The sequence below is a fragment of the Zingiber officinale genome, chromosome 6A (genome assembly GCF_018446385.1).
Source record: "Zingiber officinale cultivar Zhangliang chromosome 6A, Zo_v1.1, whole genome shotgun sequence".
Classification (NCBI taxonomy): Eukaryota; Viridiplantae; Streptophyta; class Magnoliopsida; order Zingiberales; family Zingiberaceae; genus Zingiber; species Zingiber officinale.
The window spans coordinates 114,349,065-114,372,809 of record NC_055997.1 but is presented as its reverse complement, the minus strand read 5'-3'; the positions used below and the strand labels follow the sequence as shown (position 1 = coordinate 114,372,809).

At 41.4% G+C, this 23,745-nt stretch overlaps 1 protein-coding gene across 2 annotated transcripts; it reads left to right on the top strand.

The window, feature by feature from the left end:
• Nucleotides 1–19,412: 19,412 nt before the first annotated feature.
• LOC121997549 (protein NSP-INTERACTING KINASE 1-like) lies at nt 19,413–23,560 on the top strand. 2 transcript variants are annotated; one of them, XM_042552015.1, is made up of 12 exons: nt 19,413–19,671; nt 19,776–20,122; nt 20,199–20,331; nt 20,415–20,486; nt 20,566–20,709; nt 20,801–20,872; nt 20,955–21,014; nt 21,407–21,504; nt 21,727–21,876; nt 21,967–22,308; nt 22,484–22,863; nt 22,954–23,560. In XM_042552015.1, the coding sequence occupies exons 2-12, from the start codon at nt 19,981–19,983 to the stop codon at nt 23,275–23,277; spliced, it is 1,917 nt and encodes a 638-aa protein (XP_042407949.1). In that variant the 5' UTR covers nt 19,413–19,671; nt 19,776–19,980; the 3' UTR covers nt 23,278–23,560. The 2 variants fall into 2 exon arrangements, with proteins under 2 accessions (XP_042407949.1, XP_042407950.1); XM_042552016.1 differs by having other exon boundaries at nt 19,413–19,703.
• The last annotated feature ends 185 nt before the right edge of the window (nt 23,561–23,745 follow it).

The following is a 23,745-nucleotide window of genomic DNA, read 5'->3' as shown; positions in this document are numbered from 1 at the left end:
TGGTGATGTCGCCACCGGTCAGCTTCATGAGCCCTTTGTCTCATGGGAGGCGACCGCCGTTCGGCTTTCCTGGGAACGGGGTTAGCCACGAAGGGAAGACTTCGACAATCCCTCGTGTTGTGCGTATCCGACTGGTGGATGGAGCAGAACATAGGGGTCCACCTCTTCTTTGGCTTGAGCCGAGCGGCAGCCACTTCTTGTACGTGCGATCTGGCGTGGGGGGATCGAATTGCTTCGGCCCTCGGTCCTCTGGGTGGCTGCTGAGCGGCGTTCTGTTTCCGCTCGGCATGAACAGGTGCGCGCTCGGTTGGAGTATTCGTTGGCCCGATGTAGCATGTGATCGTAATCTCGGGGGCGGCTTTCGGATAAGCGACCGGAAGAAGTCCCCATCCACAAGGCCTTGCGTGAAGGCGTTCATCATCGTCTCCGATGTGGCCGTTGGGATATCCATCGCCACTTGGTTGAATCGCTGGATGTAAGCTCGAAGCGATTCTCTCGGCTCTTGCTTGATGGCAAACAAGCTGACACTTGTCTTCTGATAACGCCGACTGCTGGCGAAGTGGTGGAGGAAGGCCGTTCGGAAGTCCTTGAAGCTAGTGATGGATCCGTCCGGCAGCCTCCGGAACCACCGTTGAGCAGATCCCGAGAGAGTGGTAAGAAAGACTCGGCACTTTACTCCATCGGTGTATTGATGGAGCGTGGCTGTGTTATCAAACTTACCCAGATGATCATCCGGGTCCGTTGTTCCATTGTACTCGCCGATCGTCGGAGGCACGTAGTGCTTGGGTAGAGGGTCTCGTAAAATAGCCTCCGAGAATTGGCGATTGATTCGCTCGGGAGATGAGTCCGCCCGGGGAGCTTTTCCTTTTCTGTCATCCCGCCTTGGAATTTCGTCTGAAGAAGAGCCTCTATCTCTTCGAGCTGGTGCGGCTTCAGGGGTGCGAAATAAGGCCCGATGGAATGCGATGGTGGCTGGAGGTGCTTCCGCTCGGCCACCGGACGCAGATGTTGCTTGTTGCTCTGGCCGTTCGGCTGATGTTTTTTGTCTTTGCTCCACGAGTTTGGCAGCCCTCATCTCGACCAGAGCTTCGAGTTCTTCTGTTGAAAGCGCCACCGTGTGTTGTCGTCCAGCCTCGTCCATTGCTCTTGTTCGAATGCAGGTGCGTTCCCACAGACGGCGCCAATTTGATCCTGTCCGAACCAGAAATCAACAGACGCTGGGCACGTGGCGCTCCCTAGCTCGATGATGTAGATCTCCACCTGGTGGCGCGATGCTCCGACTAACCTGCACAGAAGTCGAGCCGGGAAGGGGTTCCCGGCGACGACCCTCCGACGCTCAAGTCAGGTAAACTACGATGAATAAGGTGGCTCCCAAAGTCTCAGAGTACGTACCCAGGATCCCTTGTCAGTGAAACCTGAAGTTCTTTATATAGAGCTGTGAAAGGTTTGGGCACGCGTGCCAAGGTGCATAAGTGTCCTCTGTCTTATCCTAGGTATGCGGCTGTCAGAAAGCTTACCTGTCCTTTCCTAGGTACGCAGCTGTCAGAAAGTTTACCTGACCCATATCGATACAGTCAAAGCATGCCCTCGATGGGACAGCAGAATCCCCTGTCACAAGATTTGGAGCATGGCACACACGTGAAACCTACAGGTTGTCAAAGAAAGAAATCCTCTGGCCTTTTCCCTTGCTCCAAACTTGTAGTCCGAGCGGACAGGTACCTAAACATCCGACCGGACATCCGCAGTGGTTTACTTGTGCTTTGTGGAGACTAACAGACAGGGGTGCTTTATGACTGTGGTCGGTCAAAAGGTCAGCTCGGTCCATGACCTTTTTAACTGCGTCGGAACCCCGATTTGACAGGGTGCCTCCCAACTATAAGTGCGGGCCGGCCGGACCACTCCGGGTACTCGATCCCATAGGCCGGCCGGCAGGCCAATCGAACCGGCCATCTAAGGCCGTCCGTCCGGTCGGACCACACTCTCCTCTGAGTGAGCGGCTGTTCCGGTGACTTCCACTTGGCGTTGACTTTGCAGGAAGTGGGGGGGGCCCACTCTCACTACCGGATCACATATATCTGCGATGATTTCTATATCGTCTTTTCTTTATATTAAACTGCGTGGATTGTTCATATTAAACTGTGTGGAATGTTGATATAAACTGCGTGGTTTGGTTATTAGTTGTATAGTATTGTTCTGGCCGTGTGGGCCGATATATGGATATATGTATTCTGGATTCATATTGTCACCCGTACAGGGGAGATGCTGTCGAAATTTCTTCTGGCAGGGACTACCTCGGGCGTGACATCTGGTTTGGGTGCCCGGTCCAGCTCCAAGTGCCTGGACCGCCCGGGTGCCTGTGACACCCACCCGGGCGACACTGGTTCGGGCGCCTGGACTCTCCTTTTTCACACTTCTCTTTCCTGCAAAAAAAAAAAAAAGAAGAGTTAGTTCAAACAAATAATATGTAAAGAACGATAAAATTTGACAGCATTCGAACTGTCCAGTCCTAACTTTGAGTTTTGTAAAAACTTTAGGTCGAACCGACGCCTACTATTCCCTCTTTGAGGAACGCGCCCTCACCTACTTCTCTTAGGAGAAATTACTTTTTGCCAAAACGGTCCTCTAGATCGCCTGGACTTTTATTCAGCGTCCGAGACTTTAGGACTTTATGCCGAGCGTCTGATCCATGATCCGTTCAGTCTCCCACCTGACGTTTGCGACCCCTAGGATTTTCACCTATAATCCTCGACTTTAGGATTTCGCCAAAGTCCTCAACTCGCTAAAACTTTGCTCAATCTCCCTGATCAGGACTTCGTTACCTAACCGCAGCTAGAGCTTCCCATCTACCTAATCATAATTACGACTTTCCTTTACCTAAGATTACTTAGAACTTTTCTACATATTTAGTTCAATTTATTAGATAACAAGATAACTTAACTTTAAATCTTTTTATTATTATTAAAATACATATTTAATTGTCCGATACTTCTTAAACCAACATATTAAACTAAAGGGTTACAAATATTGAGCCTGGATTTAATAATCCGAAACCCAATAAATATAAGAAATTTGGATTTCACATTTTCAACTTTCAAATAAATCTACTTAATAGGAATAATAAAATCCAATCTGTTCACGACTTTATCTTACTCGTTCGAAATTACTAAGTTTTCTTGGAAAAATTTCATTTTATCCTCCGTACTTTTATCTAATTCTATCAAATTTAAATATGAGTCATGGTAAATTTTCGCTTCTTTCCGGTTCTCAGTTCCCCCTCTCCTCTTCTACCTCCAGAGAAAACAAAAGAATTTAGAAATCAGGAAAAAATTTCACATGCTAAAATTTACTCTCTTTTTTTTTTTTTTCAAACAAAACGCTGAAATCAAATATGAATCTACGCGTTCTGTTCTTTCCCTCCGTTCATGGCAGCGATATTTGGCAATATCCATATATGGCCGTGGACTGGATTCTTGCAGAGGTTTGGCCGTAGCAGAATCTCGGAATGATTGCTATCACTGTACTATATGTATGCTCCAAGGAGATTGCTGTGATTCCGCTGGCATTGTACTGCATCATATCTGTGATAATCTATGGAGTTTGGACTATCTCATTTAATGAAATGTGAAGGCTCTTGCTATTTTGTGCTGGGAAGTTTGTTTATTGATGAACATACCGTTTGTTTTCAGGATCCGTAGATAGATGACACTATAAAGTTCAAGAGAAACTATATATAGTTCAGCGATCTTCCTGTCAGAGGTCGAACAAGGTAGATATCTATGAGATTGACGATGGAGGCTAGGAAAGTCGGCTGATGCCAATTGATCTCAAAGGGCTTGTAAAATTCTAATCGGCACATTTAACTTTTAGATTTACAAAGGATGTACTTAATTTTCAATGTTGTCCCTCCCACTAACCAGTGTGTGGTATTGTTTTCCAAAAAAATGATTAATGTCCGCTATCCACTAAGGACGATTTTTTTTTTAATAATACATCATAATTTAGCCTAAAGTTTAGATTCTTAATTATCATTCGAGGATTTAATCATGACACTCTACCTTAACTTATAGGATTATATTCAAAGAATAACATGGTGCTGTTAGATTTCAAATAATATCATTGTGATATTAATTTTAGAATTTATGTAACACTAAAGTGGTGTTAAATTTTAAAATACAGCATCAGAATGCACCACCATACTGATATTGTTCTTGAAATGTAGCATCCCATGGTGTTCTTTAAATGTAATATCACAATGATCGATGTGAGACAAAATAAAAAATAAATGTGTCTTTTGATTTTAGTAAAAATATAATTATATTTATTTCTATTGTTTTTTCATAATTTATCCTTTACGTGAAGAGATATAAATTATATAATCAACTTATAATATATTACAAAATGATTAGGAGATGTAAGAAGTTTTTTCTTAAGTGCATAAAATTAATTTCTATCTCACTAAAATAAATCTGTCCTCCTCTAATTAATTAAACATTCTTTTAAGATAATAAATGAGGAGCAGATCTCTTGTTTTTTTTTAGATTAAAGGATGAACCACTCATAATTACGATAATATCGTGATCGTGATCCGGTTGTAATTGGTTGTGATCCTTTCTTGGGTTCACCGTCTCTTCTAAGTTATAATTTAGTTCGAAAAGGACAGTCAGAGGTCGTCCGAAGATGACCGATGGTGGACAAGTGGCTAGGTTACTGGGCGCCGAGAGGATGACCTCCAGGAGGTCTCCGGATATTCTCTCTAAACTAAATTATAACATAAAAGGAATGATAAATTTTAAAAAAATATAATTAATTATGATTAAATTAGGATCTCATTATAATTATGAGTAGTCAGTAGTTCATCTTTTAATTGAAAAAAAAGACTCGGAGATCTGTTCTCCAATAGATGGACCGAGACATCTAGAAGTAAAAAAGACTAGGAGATCTGTTCTCCAACAAATGGACCGAGACATCTAGAAGTTAGGTGTGATTTTTAAGAAATTTGTAATTTTAAATGTCTTGGAAAGGTTAAATAATAATAATAATAATAAAGAAAGGAAGAAAGGTCTTTTGGTCATAATTTTTTTAATCATTCTATTTCTTTACCCATGTAAACAAGAAAGGTTTTTTTTTTTTTCTGGAATCGATCGTCTCCCAAATTAGTCAATTAAAAAGTTAAAATTACTAAACAGAATACTGTTTCCTTTTTTTGAATTTCTCCCTGAAAATTTCTTCCTGATCTCTACATATCTATTTCCATTCGCCATGGTAAAAAGAGCCTACGCTAATTTAGCAACCGTTTCAATGTGGGCAGCACTTTCGCTAACATGTACAACAAAACGCAGTAATTTAAAGTAAACTGATTCAATTGCTCTGCAAGAAAAACCAGGGAGCAGAAGCTGTTTGTGCTCTTCTACTTTTTGCTAAAACATTGTGAATGTATAAAAACTCTCACTAAAAAACAATAATAATTTAGGGATGAAAATCCGTGATGAAAAATATTCATTTTAAAATTATAATAAATTTGGCGATAAAAATAAATCTCAACGCAAATTACCAATAAAATTTGTAACAATCTAAAGGTTAGAAGAATAAGTTAAATTTATATTATAGTAATTATAAATCGTAGTTATTATAACAGTTACGGTAGATACAAAAGAGCAGTGGTTATATTTCTAGCAACTATAAAATTATAATTGAAATAATTAGTAGTAATTATGATTTTATAATTATTACAATATGAATATATATGGGAACATGATTGTACCATTATGTAATTGTTACGGAATCATAACTATAATAATATGATTATTTTTATTATATTAAATATATAATGTAATAGTTATAAAATCATAGATGTTATAATATGAATGATACAAGCTGTTACAAACGAACCCATGTATAATGTGATAGTCAAAGTCATGATACATGACAGTCAAAATCAAGGTGAGGTAGTGGTCCAAGTTAAGGAGGTGGCAGTCAGGGGGCCACTTGCAACAAGGCTTGGTTCCACGCCTAGCACTAAGCCCCTCAGTGTCAGGATGCTCAGCCAATAGATCGGTTTGACCAAAGGAACCTAGTGCTCCATGTAGAGGATCGGTGGCCGGCCTGAAGGGGGGTTGGATAGACGACACCCTCAAATACTCGCTTCTTTCTACAATGTTAGCTTACGCAGTGGAAATACAAACAAACAAGCTAAAGGAAATTAAACTAAAGACAAGAAAGAATACAAACCAAGCTACACGATCATTTACGTGGTTCGGAGATAAGACTCCTACTCCATGGCGTGTCCTTGAGGTGGATGATCCCTATCCGTCGGTGGATTACTCCCGGGAAGACCTCCGGTTAGCTCACGTAGCTCCTTGTGGGTAAAGAAACCTCACTACAACTCTCACCAAGGACTCTTTACAAGCTAGGGCACAGGTAGACTACTAATAGAGATTAACCACCTCTATTTCGTCAACTATAACCAAGCTCCCAAGCTTTGGTTATATAGGGCGCGGGTTGAAAACTCCGCCTACCGGTCGACTGCCAAAACATGCAGTCGATTGCCCTCTGTGGAAATTCGACCGTTACATCCCAACGGCTTGATACCAGTCGACTGCTAAAACTTGCAGTCGACTAGTGCAGTCGACTGCCAAAACATGCAGTCGACTGATCCACACTGACCGAACGAACAGAACCATTCTGTTCGCACCCAGTCGACTGCGCGGTCGACTGCACTAGTCGACTGCTAAAACATGCAGTCGACTGCTACAGTAGCGCTACAGTACTGCTACAATAACGCTATAGTAAAATCCTAAAACTAGGATTTTACTCTGAGTACAATCTCTCGTGCACTCGTACCCTCACCCTTATGATTCACTTGATACTTCTTTGCAGCCTTGACCTCTTGCCTTCAAGCATACTTCCTTTGGCTCTCGTCCCTCGGATATTCAAGCCCGCGGCTCGTCCCAATGTCATCCTTCGTGTATGCCTCGAAGTCGCTTCCATCGGCCCTTGTCCTCGCTGCCTTGTCCATGGTCCCTCGGATGCTCCATCCTTCACCGGACCCGAAGTCATCAACCTGAGTCACATGTGTATCCTGTAAACCTACACAACTCAAATACACATATCAAATACAAGGGTGATCCTAACTTAAACCCTTTGCTCAAACACCAAAACACATGATCGCACGGACCATTGGGATTGCTCCAACACTCCATGCCAATAGTAAGACATTTAGTATATACCTGATCAGTCATCATCCGTTCGGGTTCATGAGAGTCCCAACCGACCGTAGGGCCGACAAGAATAATATTCAGACAGGACCCGGGGACCTAACATCCCTCTCTGTGTGCCTAGTATACAATGGGCGAATATGGCAATCAGTCAAACATAAGGGTCTTCACTATTTATTCTCTCATCCTCTTGTATATGGGAGGCCAGATAAACAACTGACTAGAGTTACAGGGCTCAGTATCTTTATCTTCGCCAAGCAAACATACAAGACAAATCTCATAAAAAACTTGACTGGATTTCCAGAGTTCAAATATCACTTTGGGGGCAAACCTTCCAGTATAAGGATGATTGGCTTAAAGTACCAGTCAGGCTTCTCAAGGGCTCTATTCTCCATTTTTTAGAAACAAGTTGTTGGACCCTGTGGTAGTTTTGATGTGATCAACCAAGTTTAGGTTAGGTCCTGTTTGTCTGATCCCTGTGTCTAAGTGTGCAGGAACTTAGGAGCGTAGGAAGTCGAGCGGAAGACGCAGCTAGCGAGAAGGACGGCACGGGAAGGGAGCCGACGGGCTCGGTGCGTCCGAAGGACGAGAGAGCTGCGGAAGAGTACACCGGTGGGCGTGAAGAACATGTGCGACGTTCGAGGGACGTAAAGACGAGATGAAAGACTACTCGAGGAGAAGGCCGAGAACTGGGTTCGGATGAGCCCTATTCCGGATGGCCGAAATCACCCAAAGAAGCCGAACCAGAGCAAGTCAACTGGAAGTTGACTTATCAATGGTTCAGTCGACCGAACCTCCTGATCGGTCGACCGAACCCCTCTCAATCAGCAGCCAACCACCAATGCCACGTCAGAAGCTGACCGTTGGTAAAGCTGATCGATCGACCGAATCTCCTGATCGGTCGACCGAACCTAAGTTAATCAAGACACTTAGTCGAGCAAGTTAATCGGGCCAACTCAGCTGGAGACCGTTGGCCGATCGGTCGATCGAACATAAGGATCGGTCGATCGAACCAAAGCTCGATCCTCAGAGACTGCACCTGGATGGAAGACTGGGCAGGTACAGCAAGTTCGGTCGACCGAACCTGGGGATCGGTCGACCAATCCCTCTCAAGTCAAACTTGATCCCGAAGGTTCAGGTTATCTGATAAGCTCTAGAACCCCTATATTAAGGAGGTCTCGGGTAGCTATTTAAAACAACGAATATGAACGAAAAAGAAACTCTTGTACTCTCATTCTCTTAGCAACTAATGTGCTGTAAAAGTGTAAAAGGCTTCTCCGCCTTCAGAGAAGGAGACTCTTTTAGTGCGCCTTTCCACCGCCTTAGATTAACAACCGTCTCGGTTGTAACCAAGTCTAATAGCTGAGTTTCATTTCTTTTCTGTTATTTTGTTTTGTTATTAAGTGTTGCTTTATTTTAGAGTTGAAAAACTTTGAGGAGGGTATAACTTTTATTTGCAGGCAATTCACCCCCCTTTTGCCGGTCCCCGCTGCACCAACAAGTGGTATCAGAGCCCAACAGTCTCAGAAGGACTAATCACCATCTGAAGTACAAAGATCAGAACAATGGCCAGCGCAAACATTCATCCCTCAAAGTTCGACGGAGATTTCGCTACATGGAAGCGAAAAATGGAGGTATTCTTTAAAACAGATTTTGATATTCTTATTATAATGAAATATGGTTTTGCAGCGCCGAAAGATAAAGAAGAAAACACGTGGAGAAAGAAGGAGCAAGCCGATTTTGTCGCCAACGGAAAGACAGAATTCCACCTGCTTAGCATGCTACCACCACAAGAGGTAAGTCGAATCGGAAGCTACGACTCAGCAAAAGACCTCTGGAAAAAATTCCTGGAGCTTCACGAAGGTACCTCGGAAGCTAAGCTAGCGAGGCGCGATATCCTCCGGACTCAACTTACGAACCTCCGGATGAACCAAGGTGAGAAGGTAGCGCAACTCCAAGCAAGGATCAAAGAGTTGATCACGCAACTAACCAATCTCGAAGAAGAAGTAACGAACCGGGACTTGATCCAGTACGCGCTCAGCGCCTTCCCAAGAACTCCCGAATGGGCCTCCTTAGTAGATGCGTACTACATCTCTAAGGACTTCAAGGTAAGTACTCTAGAACATTTGTTTTCTACTTTTGAACTTCACGAATCTCGAGTTGCAGAGCCAAATGGAGTAGAGAAGTCTTGTCATAACATTGCCTTAAAGGCAAGAATAAACGGTTCTGACTCCGAAGCCTCGATCGACGAATCCGAAGCGGCATTACTGGTAAGACGCTTTAATAAATTTTTTAAATCTAATAAATTTAGATCGCAGTCGAAAAAGTTCTAGCAAAAGAAAAGGGTGGTTCGTTGCTACAATTACAACGAAGAAGGACATATAAAAGATGACTGCCCAAAACTGAAGAGCAAAAGTAAAGAAAAGAGTAAGAAGCCAGCTCGACCCAAATACAACCTAAAGGTCACGTGGGATGATTCATCGTCCTCCGAATCCGAAGTCGAAGAATTCTCGGGACTAGCACTGATAGCCAACCATTAGCTAGAAGAAACGTCTAGCTCAGAAATGAGCATAGATGAAGGGGGAGGAACAACAGAAGAAGAAGAAAGCTGTGATGAAGGGGGAGCATCGCAAGACGAGGTAAGTATGGTACGTGCCCTAAACCCTAAATAGTCCTTTCGTTTTATTAAAGCTCTTTCTAAAGAATTAGATAAAGTAGAAAAGGAAAATGAATATTTGAAATCAGAAAATGAAGTTTTAAAATTAGAAATTAAAAAATTGAAAACTGATGCATGTTTTAAAAATGTTTTTCCACATTCAAAAATAAAGTTATATGGAAAATTAAATTAGTATATAAGGAAGCATCATGGTCAACTTAGGAAAATACCAAGAAACTATGTACCCCCTAAATTTTTGAGTAACCCAGTAGGAAGGAATCTATACTGGATTCCAAAATCTTTACTAAATTAAAACTAGATAAGTCTAGAGCTTAACAGCGAGTAAATTAAACAATGAATTTCTTTATGAAGTTTTGTCTAAGGAAGTGATTGTTGCTCCAATAATCAAGAAGGCCTAGTGTCTCGCCACGACCTGGAAGCCGAAATATCGAAATAAAATGTTTAATTAACTTTCTGATAAAAGCATTAAAATTAGATAATGCTTTGAAAAGTTTTCAAACATTTCCTTAGAAATTTTCATGTTTAAAATTTTTTCAAAACTTAGAATTTTTTTAAAAAATTAAACCTAACTCAATATTTGACATTTGTTTACACCCGGCTTTTGCTGTGATCAAAGAGAGAGAATAAAGATAAGTTCAGTTAGGGGGAGTTAGTTAAATTTTTTTTTAAGTATAAATTTTCATGTTGCAATTTATTTTAAAGTTGCAAATTTATGCCTGAATTATTAGTTTAGTAATTTCTTTAAATTACTATCTGTTTATTTTATCCTAACCTGAACTTGGGTTGATGCACATAAAAAAGTGGGAGATTGTTGGACCCCATGGTAGTTTTGATGTGATCAACTAAGTTTAGGTTAGGTCCTGTTTGTCTGATCCCTGTGTCTAAGTGTACAGGAACTTAGGAGCGCAGGAAGTCGAGCAGAAGACGCAGCTAGCGAGAAGGACGACACGAGAAGAGAGTCGACGGGCTTGGTGCGTCCGAAGGACGAGAGAGCTGCGGAAGAGTACACCGGTGGGAGTGAAGAATGTGCTCGACGTTCGAGAGACGTAAAGCCAGGATGGAAGAGTACTCGAGGAGAAGGCCAAGAACTGGGTTCGGGTGAGCCCTATTCCGGATGGCCAAAATCACCCAAAGAAGTTGAACCAGAGCAAGTCAACTGGAAGTTGACTTGTCAATGGTTCGGTCGACCGAACCTCCTGATCGGTCGACCGAACCCCTCTCAATCAGCAGCCAACCGCCAATGCCACGTCAGAAGCTGACCGTTGGTAAAGCTGATCGGTCGACCGAATCACCTGATCGGTTGATCGAACCTAAGTTAATCCAGACACTTAGTCGAGCAAGTTAATCGGGCTAACTCAGCTGGAGACCGTTGGTCGATCGGTCGATCGAACATAAGGATCGGTCAACCGAACCAAAGCTCAATCCTCAGAGACTGCACCTGGACGGAAGACTGGGCAGGTACAGCAGGATCGGTCGACCAATCCCTCTCGAGTCAAACCTGATCCCGAAGGTTCAGGTTATCTGATAAGCTCTAGAACCTCTATATAAAGGAGGTCTCGGGTAGTTATTCAAAACAATGAATACGAACGAAAAAGAAACTCTTGTACTCTCATTCTCTTAGCAACTACTGTGCTGTAAAAGTGTAAAAGGCTTCTCCGCCTTCAGAGAAGGAGACTCTTTTAGTGCGCCTTTCCACCGCCTTGGATTAACAACCGTCTCGGTTGTAACCAAGTCAAATAGCTGAGTTTCATTTCTTTTATGTTATTTTGTTTTGTTATTAAGTGTTGCTTTATTTTAGAGTTGAAAAGCTTTGAGGAGGGTATAACTTTTATTTGCAGGCAATTCACCCCCTCTTGCCGGTCCCCACTGCACCAACACAAGTATCCCTGCATATGGTCGGTTGATCTTAAAAACTGTCCAAACTAAGGGATTTGACTTTCCATTACTTCATTATTAGATCTCCAACATTACACAGTATATATCCGAGCGATCTTAAGGGTCGAACGCCTTACCATACTCAGTATTATGCTCTTATGTATATACCCGATTGGCTAAATGTCCGGTCGGGATATCTTCGGGGATCACATTGCCAGAGAATTGCAACAGTCTGTCAAAGAATAATAACCACTTGTTAGAGAATATTCTTTTATTATTACATAGACATTTAATATAACCTTCCTCGAAGATGACTCTACATTTTTCATTAGTTGACACTTTATGACGACATATTCTTTCAACTGTCTCATTAATAACGTCAGTTACAAAAAAGGTACACATGGGTAATGGAAGATTACTCGGATGGTGACTATATACCTCCCAGAATACATATTCCCTTATTTGACAACTTCTGACACTCGACATTCTCTACCACCTCATGATTGTGGATGTTATGAGAGGTGGTATATAAAGGGGATCATCTCCGATGCCAAGGTACGCCTGAAGACGCTTTTGAGATGTTTTACATTTTAATACGCCTTGACACGCTCTGCTACAGCTACTATTCAATTTCTCGCTCGGGCATTACACTGACCTGAGCATCAGAGGAACTTCGCCAGAGACCCCTATAAGGATCTAGAGCGCTAAACACGCAGAACGTGCAATGGAAAAACTAACTAGATGTTTTTAGAAGATTCATACGAAGGAGAAAACATATACTAAGTATGTTAAAAAGGAGTTCTACTTTTGTTACATAAACACGAACTCCTGACAACAAGGATCTCAGCACGACCATGTGTCTGTGCCTCTATTGGTATCCACACGAACAAGCCTTCCGTTCATCTCACAAACTCACAAAATGGAGAAGAATACCAACCAAGGTTGTGTTAGCAACCCTAAGGAAGATTTCAGTCAAAGGAAAGAAGAAGAAGAAGCTCTAAATCAAAATGAGATGGAAAAGGCCTGTAGGTCCCATCAATTGGCAAGAGGGACCCCTGTAAGGATCTAGAGCGCTAAACACACAAAAAATGCAACGAATAAACTAGCTAGATCTTTTCAGAAGATCCATACGAAGGAGAACACATATACTAAGTGTTGGAGCAATCTAGGTACCCTAGGTTTTGATATTTGGCTAAAGATTTAAGTTAGGTTTATTGTTATATTTGATATGCATTGTCAGTGTGCAGGATACAGTTACAACAAGGAGAGTCCAAGTGTGATCTTGGCAAAGGAGAAAAGTCCAAGGGTGAGTCTTGGCGGTGTAAGTCCAAGCATGTAGTCTTTGTAACGTAAGTCCAAGTGTGAGTTGGCAATGGATGAAGTCTCGAAGGCACGACCTCTTGGTAAAGGAAGACCCAACAACAAGGATAAGACCGAAGGAAGCTCTAGAAGGTAAGACATGAATGATGGGGAGCATCTGAGGGACGCGAGACTGATGGAGGAGGCTAGAATGCTAGGCCTAGGTTGTGTGGGCAAGGACGCGTGCATGAGAGATTGTACTCGGGGTAAAATTCTAGGTTTAGGGTTTTACTGTAGCAATTATGTAGTAGTGTTGTAGTAGTCAACTGGTGTTTTTATCAGTCGACTGATAGTGAACATAATGTCTCTGTTCGCTCAACCTATGTGAAACAGTCGACTGATACTTTTACCAGTCGACTGGTACTGAGCCGTTGGTCTGTAACGGTCGAATTCCACTTAGTATCAGTCGACTAGTGGTTTTATTAGTCGATTGGTGGCGGGAAACACAGCTATGTGTTTCCTCCTGAGTTCTATTTAATAGAACTTGTGGTGCTTGGTCAAGGTTGACCAAAATAGAGGTGGTTAACCCCTATTAGAGTCTCCAAGATCTTCTTGAGTGATCAAGAGCTTGTGCGAGTTTGTGGCAAAGTTTCTCCACCCACAAGGAGCTACTCGAGCTAGCCGGAGGTTTTTCGGGGAGTTATCCACCGATGGATCGGGATCATCTACCTTATGGATAGTCATGGAGTAGGAGCTTCATCTCCAAATCACGTTAAACAACGTGTTAGGTTTGCCTCTTTTTGTTAGTGTTTGTCTTGTATTTCTGTTGTGCACACTAACCATTATAGGAAGCGACGTTTTGGGTAAGATGCCATTACCTCCCTCTAGCGGCGTCAAGGTCCCAACAAGTGGTATCAGAGCTAGGCCGGTCTTCTACGAACAAATCGTCGAGGGAGCAAAGCGCTAGAGGAAGATGGAGTCAGAAGACCCGCTTAGATAGGATATCCAGATCCCACCTCCATATGACCGAGAAAACTTCAGGTATTGGAGGTCTCGTTTGGAGACTTGGTTCTAAACGGATTGGGTTTATTGGATGACATTGGAGGATCCATTCAAAGCTTCGACAGACAAGAAGGGAAAACGCCTCCGTCCTCCATATTGGACCAAGGAGCAAAGGGAGCAATCAGAGGCGGATAAGGAGGTAACAAAAATTTTATTGAATTTATTGCCCCCTAACGTTTTTGTGAGTGTAGGTAAATTCGAGAATGCAAGTGACCTGTGGAAAAAGGTAATTGTATTTCATGAAGATCCTACAAAACTCCAAGTAGTGAAGGAACCCAAGGAGAATGACTCATTAGTTCAAGAGGAAAAGGACTAATCAGTTGTTAACACGTGCTCATCATCTGAGGAGGAGAAGGAAGATGAGGAGGCATCATCTATATCTTTAAGGGAGGAAGAAGTGGAATCGTCCACATCATCAAGTGAAGAGTTCACAGGAAGAAGAACAATATAAGGAAGAGGAGATCTTTGAACCTCAACCCTCCACCTCAACTACCAAGAAGAACACAAAGGACCACATCAAATGCTTTGAGTGTGGTAAGATGGGGCACTACAAGAGTAGATGTCCTTCACTCAAGAAGGTAAAGGAGGTAAACCCTAAACTCACTAAAGTTAATTTAGAAACTAATGTGAGTTGTAGGAAGAAGAAGGAGAAGAAACATATTAGGTGCTTTACATGTGGTGAGTGGGGTCACTACCACATAAAGTGCCCAAGGAGAGGAGAGCTCAAGAAATTGGCGCACTTGAAGAAATGGGAAAAAAAAAGAGGAGCTCAAGTCAAGGAGGAACTTCAAAGGTAAAAGGGAAGGTAATCTCTATTTTAAAATTTAATCCAAGCTCTAATTCTTATATGCTTGTTAAAAATAATGTAAATTATTTACCCAAGAATAATCATGCATTTAGGTACAATGATAGGAATAGAGTTAATATAGGCGATAACCCTAGGAGACATATTTATGATAAATCTAGTAAGGGTAGACCTACTAAGACTCAAACCATTTTGCTTAAGGGAAGGAAAATGGGTGAAAACCTAAGCATAAATCCCAAGAAGGGGAGACATATGTCTAGGAAGGTGGGTAGGTCTAGGGATGTCCAAGTTGGACATGTTGATTCAAGGGTTAGAACCCTATAATTAGAAAATCAAGCCTTGAAGGTGAGACTTGAAGAAATGGAGAAAGTCCTAGATAAGTTCATTATTGGACCTAGAGGACTTGATATGTGTTTGGGTGGTCAAATATCTAAAAGTGTCAAATTGGGTCCCTCCTATGCCAAGTGGAGGTGAAGTGCTAGGGTGACATATGACATTGGTAAGGGAGGTGTGACAAAGGACAAGGGAGAGTCATCCAAGGCCAATAAGAAGGAATATGCTAGGGTGACATATAATTATGACAAGGATGATGTGTCTAAGGTGAAGGACAAGAATAAATTAACCAAAGACAAGGTGTCTAAGGTTAAGAAAGTCAAGTTTATAGGCCAAGTGTCACCTATGGTACACCATGTGAGTGTAGCCATAGTGGATGAGTCACCAAGGGAGGTGATTAAGGTTAAGATTCATAAGGTTAGGAAGAGCCCCTAGGACCCATGGTAGATGTGTTACCAAATGTGCCAAGTGGTTAGGAGATGAACTTAAGTCTCTAACCTAGTGGGTTGACATAATTGGGATGTGTTTCATGCATTGAAATATGAATTGGGTTCATATTGCATGAAAATTAGTTTTTGATGTATAGATGTCATATAAACTAATGCTAGAGATAGATTATGATTTAGTATGGGCAGATACATCAAGAGGAAACCAACACTAGGACTTTAGGTGAAAGTTCAATTGAACTATTTAGCTAGTTTTAAATTTTATGTCAATTTTAGGATATGTGATAAATATATATATATATATTCTAAGTAGACATGAATAAAATAGACATCTCCACAAAATTTGAGATTTTTTGGAGGTCTGTGAAATTTTTGGCGCCTTTCTGAAAGTGGGTCAGATTAGAAAGGCTGATTCCCGTTTGCAGCCCCTGCTCTCATCTAAAGTCTTCGTTCAATCAACCTCACAGCCACCTGCCCAACACACCATTTCTCTAACTTTTAGACAGGATCAATGTTTATGATAGAGATATTGATGTGCCCCGGAAAAGGGTTGAGTTGGCTAGTGCGGAGCAGAATTGCTACCATATGGTAAGAATTGGAATTTTAACAAAGCCGAGGGAAAAAAGTGTTGGTGCAGGTTGCACTAATAATATGATTTTAATGTATGATAAATAAGTTAAAGTTAGATGTGTTGTTTGTCTAACCTTTCTACCAGGCATGCAGGAGTTGACTGGTCTAAAGGACCTGATACTAGGCTAAAATCCGATTAGGTCCGTGAGATTCGATAGCTGGTGGAAGTCCAGATAGGTCCGCGGAGCCCGATATCTAGAGGGAAGTCCGATTGGGTCCGCGAGACTTGACAACCGGCCGAATTTCAGTTGGATCTGCGGACCTAACAATTAGCTTGAAGACCTGGTGGGTCAAATGCAAGTCAAGTGACTGTAGTTGGTAAGTGGAGGTAATCAACTGGAAGAAAGATCTAGTGAGGATGCACTCTCCGTTGAGGGAACTGTAGGCGTCGGTTCAGCTTAGGTCTATTTGGGAAACCTAAGTTAAGATCTTGACTAGATCTTGGTCTCGGGGAGACATGATCTAATTACTACTCATTTTATTATGTTGTGTTAACTCTGTTTTGTAGGGTAAAAATATTTTCTATTACCTGGATTAATCTTTTCTGCAGGAAAGAAGCTATTGAAGAAAAGGGGATTCCGGACGTCCGGAGCAGTTCGCCTAGGCGGGTGTCCCGGGCGGTCCAGGCACCCGGAGTTGGTTCAGGCGTCCCGATCCTAAAATTCATCTACAATCTGAGGTGGAGCGCGTTGACTGGCCGAGCCACGTGGTTCAGGCACCCAGAGGGGTTCCAGACACCCGGAATGAGCCTATTTAAAGGCCTTCGACCAGGAGCTTCTACACAACAATTGCTACGACTTTCAGTCTTGCTTGGTGATCCGAAAAAACTCCTGCGACGCTGTGACGCTTCTCCGACAACCATAGATCAAGATTTCTCACTTTCTTTGTTGTCAGTAATTTTCATATATAGTTCCTGTATTCAATTTGTAACCATTCGAACTATTAGTGGATTGTCTAACGAAAGTATTCGACGAGTACAAACCTTGGAGTAGGAGTCGTCGAAAGCTCCGAATCAAGTAAAACTAATTTGTGTGTAACATTATCTTTTTTATTTTTGTTTTCCGCTGCGTAACTTAGTTTTAAATCAAATGTTTCGAAGATCGCCATTCACCCCCTCTAGTATTTTTTCGATCCTACAAAAAGCCCTTCTTGCACTGATCAATTGTAGTTTCCTAATTTATCTCCTTATAGATATTCATGAGATCGACCATGTGAGATCATTAGGATGGTAAATTTCATATATTATCATGATTCCCCTCGGATGGATCTAGTGGCTAGCGCATGAGGCGTTACCACAATGAGGTCTGGGGTTCGAATCTTAATAAAGTCGAGGTAAATGACTCCCTTATGTGCTAGTCACTATTCCAAATGTTAGTAGCCGTCTGTGATTTATCTCTTTCGTGTTAATCCTAAGATAGATTGATAGGAACACTGGGCATGAACGTATTCACTTCTATATCATAATGATGAGCGATTACATATACCTATGTTATTTTATATAAGAAGTTGATAGGGTCCATTTGGTAAAAAAAAATTGAGGTGTTTTTTTTCCTCGATATAGGAGTAATGATGAGCGATTACATATACCTATGTTATTTTATATAAGAAGTTGATAGGGTCCATTTGGTAAAAAAAAATTGAGGTGTTTTTTTTCCTCGATATATTACTCCTAGGAAAACTTTTTCAAGCCGTAAAAAAGGTCTGCACGCAAAAAACTATGAAAAAAAATTCCAAGTTAAATGTTTAATTTCTTGTTGAAGTGTCTTTTTTTTCTTCCCTCAATCTGCATGGTCTCCCACTTGGTGTGTGTCTCTCTCTCTTGTACTGTTCGTTTTCCTCTCTCTTAGTCTGCTTTTGCTGTCTCTTTCACAACGATTGACAGTCTGCTGGCTTGCCCCTCTGCGCCAAGGCAAGTGATATGAACATGTTTGAAGAAGAAACTTTCGTTGGGAGGATAAATAAACCAAAAGAAAACATGCCCCGAGAAGATACATAATACACGGGGGCGCACTCACCACTGGCGAGCTTGAAGGCAGCACTTTGGCGATATTTTTAATGGATGGAAATGATGGAAAGAGAGCCCAACAAAGATGCTGCATTCCCCCATTCTTCTTGAGCTTCTCGCCATTCTTTTGAAGTGAGTTTGCCCCACCAACAACTCATCACACAGGATGGAATTATGGAATCATAGCGGCGTGTGAGCCTTCCCTTGCATGGAATAAATTAAATAATGTCATTGGGATGAACTAATGTTTTTTGAGTATTTATTAATCTACACAATGCTCCTGATTGTTTGTTTTTGGAGAAAACAAATACAAATCGTTTTGAGTTCGTACTCATGTTTTTGCCTAGGTTTGCCTAGGCTATCAAATCAAAGAGGTATAATTTACAGTGTTCTTGTGACCACATGCTGGTAGAAGCATTATTAAAATGATATGATAAAATGATTTAGTGAATTGGATGGTCTAATGCACAAAAGATCGAACAATCTCATCACATCCAGTAAGAAGTTTGTTGGTCAGTGAACATTCTCACTCAATGTTAACCATTATTGAGATAAATTATTGTTTATTAGAATTTTAGAACCCTGAAGTGTAGTTCCAACTGCAGTTTGCATGCTATATTAATTTGTTTTTTCTTCTAAAAACTGACCAAAACTAACTACTGATTTCTATTTGTCAATTTAAAATACTGAATGATCTCTCTCATTTCACAGTTTGTAGATATCGTTTCCCATTTTTCAGTCAGTGGAGTGGAGCTCCCAGAAGAGCGATGACAGACATTATTAAAGTCTGTTCTCATGCCATTTCCATCTCTATCCTCCCTCGTTTGAGGAATCCCAAAATGACATGATCAAGATCCAACGGTGCTTCACAATCCATCTATTTTGTCTTCGAGTTGTGACAGCTCGAGAGAAAGGTACTGAACAAAGTTGCCTTGTCCATCTTCACTCTTGCTCTCTTTTGTCCTCTTCTCATGCAGATGGCTTCGCTTTTATCAATAAATTGTAACTTTCATTCTGGCCCTATTTCTTTTCTGTTCTAAATTATCTCGTGATATTTTGTTGCTTCTAGATTCGGTCTCGTACAAACCTGCTCTGGAAATTTCTTATAGTTTTTTTAATATCCAACTAAATCCGCCATTTGCTCACTCCCAACTGCCAAAATCCGATCTTTATGTCATTTTTGTTGTTCAAACATCTTGTATTTTTCATTGTCAGCGTATGAAGTGTTTCCCATCCCAATCCTAGTTCTTATCCAATTGTTCAATCTGCCAGAACAATTCCCCTTCAACACACTTGCACAGCCATTGTCAGCTTGCATCCGCATGGTATTTGCTCTTTATAGCAGTCATTCAACCAAGTATACATCTCACTCATTCCCATAAAGCAAGGATTTTTCTCATTTTTTATTTATTTATACGCTCGTTTCCAGATTCTAGCATTCCAGCATCATAAGGTGGCAGGCATGTGTGTCCCTTGCTTTTCCTCTTCCTTTACTCACCACTCACTGCATCAGGAGGAAGAAGAAAGAGAGGGCTACCAAAGCCTGCACTCTTCTTCTTCCAATTCATGAGAAGAAGACTAGAATCCACAAGAAGAGGCCATTAATGATTTGATCCAGGATTCAGCACTTCATCATGGGAAGCTTCTTACTCAAGTCTGGTGGTTCAATGAGACCAAGGAGGAGTAAATATGCACACGAGCTGTTTCTGGTGGCTTTCCTCTTCTCTTGGGCTCCCTCTGCTGCGCTTCTCTCCCCTAAAGGCGTCAACTATGAAGGTAACGCGCCAACCTGTTTTTGTTTCGGTTCCTTCTTCCCCTTTGATGTGTTCTTCTTGGGGTTTTGCTTTCACAGTTCAAGCTTTGATGGGAATCAAAGCCTCTTTGAAAGACCCCCACAGCGTTCTTGAGAACTGGGATCAGGACTCTGTGGATCCTTGTAGCTGGACCATGGTTACCTGTTCGTCCGAGAACTTAGTCATTGGCCTGTGAGTGCCCTACACACATTCTTTCCCCCTTTCGCTTGTTCTTGCTTTGTTTTTAGAAGTGATTCCTAGTTTTATCTTCTCAGAGGAACTCCAAGCCAAAATTTATCCGGCACACTCTCTCCGAGCATTGGCAATCTGACAAATCTTGAGATTGTGTGAGTTCTCATTTGGATAACGAGAACTGGTTTAGGGAATATTTTTTTCATTGCTCATCTTGGACATGTTACTTTGCAGGCTCCTCCAAAACAACAACATATCAGGACCCATGCCTAAAGAGATTGGAAGGCTCTCAAAGCTCAAAACGCTTGACCTCTCCAACAATTACTTCACTGGTGAAATCCCTTCCTCCATAAGCCTGCTGAAAGATCTACAGTACTTGTAAGAACAAAGTGGTGTAGTGTGCCCTAATTTTGCCCTTTTAGGCTATGGATCCATGAGTTGATTATATACTTTTGTGAAATGAAACCAGGAGGCTTAATAATAACAGTCTCTCAGGAGCATTCCCTATGTCTTTGACCAATCTGACACAGCTTGCGTTCTTGTAAGCCATCACATGAGCTTGTCATTCGATGAACTACCGTACAAGAACTGTTTGGCTGAGAACTTTCTGTTTCATGATTCAGGGACTTGTCTTACAACAACTTGAGTGGGCCTGTACCGAGTTTTCCGGCAAAGACATTCAAGTAAGAAAATTTGGCTTCTCTTCTCCATCTTTGTCTTTAGTTTTATCATTTGAAACATGGCATACTGTTAGAGCTGTGTCTGCTCATTTGGAATAGTCAGTGAGCATTCAATTGAGTAGACCCTCAGTTCCTAAAAATTGGTATCGTTCGTAACCTCAATGTTGTGAATCCTACTATCATTGGAAATCGATGTCTCTTTTGTATGTGATAATTAAATTTACATATGGTTGGCAAATATCTTCACTGTTGCATTTGCTTCATTTTCTACTCAGAACAGTGTAAAATTTTGTTTTTTCTACTAAGAATGGTACTTCAGTATTTTATTGAGTAGTAATGATCCCTCTTGTTTGATTGTATTTAGTTATATAACCTCAATATTTTGAATTTTGCAGCATTGTTGGAAATCCTTTAATTTGTGCTATTGATTCGGAGAAACAGTGCTTCGGGATGACTCCCATGCCGATGTCCTACGACTTGAATAATTCAGAGAGTTAGTCAAACTTGAATCTTGTGATTTCTTTTTCTTTGTTTTAGGGAATATTTTGTTTAAATGCATCAAAAGCAAGATTATGTGACAGATTTAATTCAGATTTTGATCTTTGACATAGTGTACTTGGTGTTTATAGATGTTATAGTATTTTTTTGCTTCTTAATTTGTGTTTTTTTTTGTCTTCTGTCTTTCAATTTTAACTTCGATTTATATATCATGAAGGCACTACGATCGTATCAAAACCAAGAAACCATAAAGTTGCTATGGCAGTTGGATTCAGCTTTGGTTTCTTCGGTTTAGTAGTTCTAGGTATTGGGATACTTCTTTGGTGGAAGCAAAGGCATACCCAACAAATTCTTTACCATGTCGATGGTGAGTAATGAGTAAGATCTATTAGCATCTTGATCCTTTAAATACTACATCAGTGCTGACTCAAGAACATAATATTGTCAATTGGTACAGAACAACATGATGAGGAAGTCTGCCTTGGAAATCTAAAACGGTTCCAGTTTCGGGAACTTCAGATTGCGACAGATAACTTCAGCAGCAAGAACATACTCGGTAAAGGTGGCTTTGGAATAGTTTATAAAGGCCATCTAAAAGACGGGACTCTAGTAGCTGTCAAAAGGCTCAAGGATGGAAGTGCCGTTGGTGGTGAGATCCAGTTTCAGACTGAAGTTGAGATGATTAGCCTTGCCGTTCACCGGAACCTCCTTAGACTCTGCGGATTCTGTATGACTGGAACCGAGAGGCTGCTTGTGTACCCGTATATGTCAAATGGAAGTGTTGCTTCTCGGCTCAAAGGTAACCACCAAAGAACAAAACCTAATGGTTACTATAATAAGATTTATAGTTGCTTTGAATGATTTGTGCAGTTGAAGTTATGATAAAATCTAAAAAATGATTATTTAGTCGATCAACATTCACATTCAGATACATAAATCTGGTAAATCCTTTAATCCATTTCTTGTTGATATAGGAAAACCCCCATTGGATTGGACTACTCGAAAGAGAATAGCACTGGGAGCTGGAAGAGGTCTACTCTACCTTCATGAGCAGTGTGATCCAAAGATAATTCACAGAGACGTAAAGGCTGGTAACATTTTGCTAGACGATTATTGCGAAGCCATAGTAGGTGACTTTGGACTAGCAAAGCTCTTGGATCACCGGGACTCACATGTAACTACTGCTGTCCGAGGTACCGTTGGACACATTGCTCCGGAGTATCTCTCTACTGGGCAGTCGTCTGAAAAAACAGATGTTTTTGGGTTCGGAATACTCCTACTCGAGCTCATCACTGGCAGGACAGCTTTAGAATTCGGGAAGTCTGTGAACCAGAAAGGCACCATGCTCGATTGGGTAAGAATGATGAGCATCACCATTGTTGGATTAATCATATACTGATACGGTAATTCGTAGTCACCTATGCTTTCTTAACCATGAATTCAGGTGAAGATGATCCATCAAGAGAAGAAGCTCGATATGCTCATTGATAAGAACTTAAAGAACAACTACGATCTGATTGAGCTTGAAGAGATTGTGCAAGTTGCGCTCTTGTGCACACAGTTCCTCCCTGGCCACAGGCCCAAAATGTCTGAAGTCGTGCGAATGCTCGAAGGCGATGGCCTCGTGGAGAGATGGGAAGCGTCACAGAGAGTCAACTCCCAGAGCTTCAAGATGCCCGAGTTCAGTTTCGCAGAGAGATGCTACTCTAACCTTACCGATGACTCGTCCTTGCTTGTCCAAGCAATCGAACTCTCCGGGCCAAGGTGACAGCTAAGTAATTCAAGATGTGCAGCCAGTGAAAACAATATTCTGAAGTTTGACGGAGACTGCTATTAATCGCGAAGCGAATACCATGCTCGAACCTAAAGCTGTGCACTTGCTAAGTTAGGTGTGGGCATACCATAAAAACGGCAAGCTCAGACTTGGAGCAGGATGAAATGGATAAAATAGTTGTGAGATTGTTAAAAAGTTGGGTCTTTGATGATTGTTCAGTGAGCGATGAAGGAACTCAAGAACAATTTGCTGTTTCAATGGATTTTTGTTGTATGTAGCCCTGTTTTTTTCATTTTTTTTTTACTTTGAAGGAATGAAAGTGAAGGATTTTCTGATTCAGTGGAACTGAGAGATTTCGTGCTAAATATAAATACAAATTGAAACACAACACCTAAAAACCATAATTTGAAACTTCAGGTGGAAAAATGAAAATTTCCATAATGATGACGTGGCTATGGAGCA

What these genes read in the sequence shown, in the direction of transcription:
- LOC121997549 (XM_042552015.1), top strand. Translation starts at nt 19,981, where the DNA reads ATGGGAAGCTTCTTACTCAAGTCTGGTGGTTCAATGAGACCAAGGAGG. An exon ending in TAAAGGCGTCAACTATGAAG is followed by an intron (nt 20,123 to 20,198) that starts GTAACGCGCCAA and finishes TTGCTTTCACAG; the next exon opens with TTCAAGCTTTGATGGGAATC. An exon ending in CGACTTGAATAATTCAGAGA is followed by an intron (nt 21,505 to 21,726) that starts GTTAGTCAAACT and finishes TATATCATGAAG; the next exon opens with GCACTACGATCGTATCAAAA.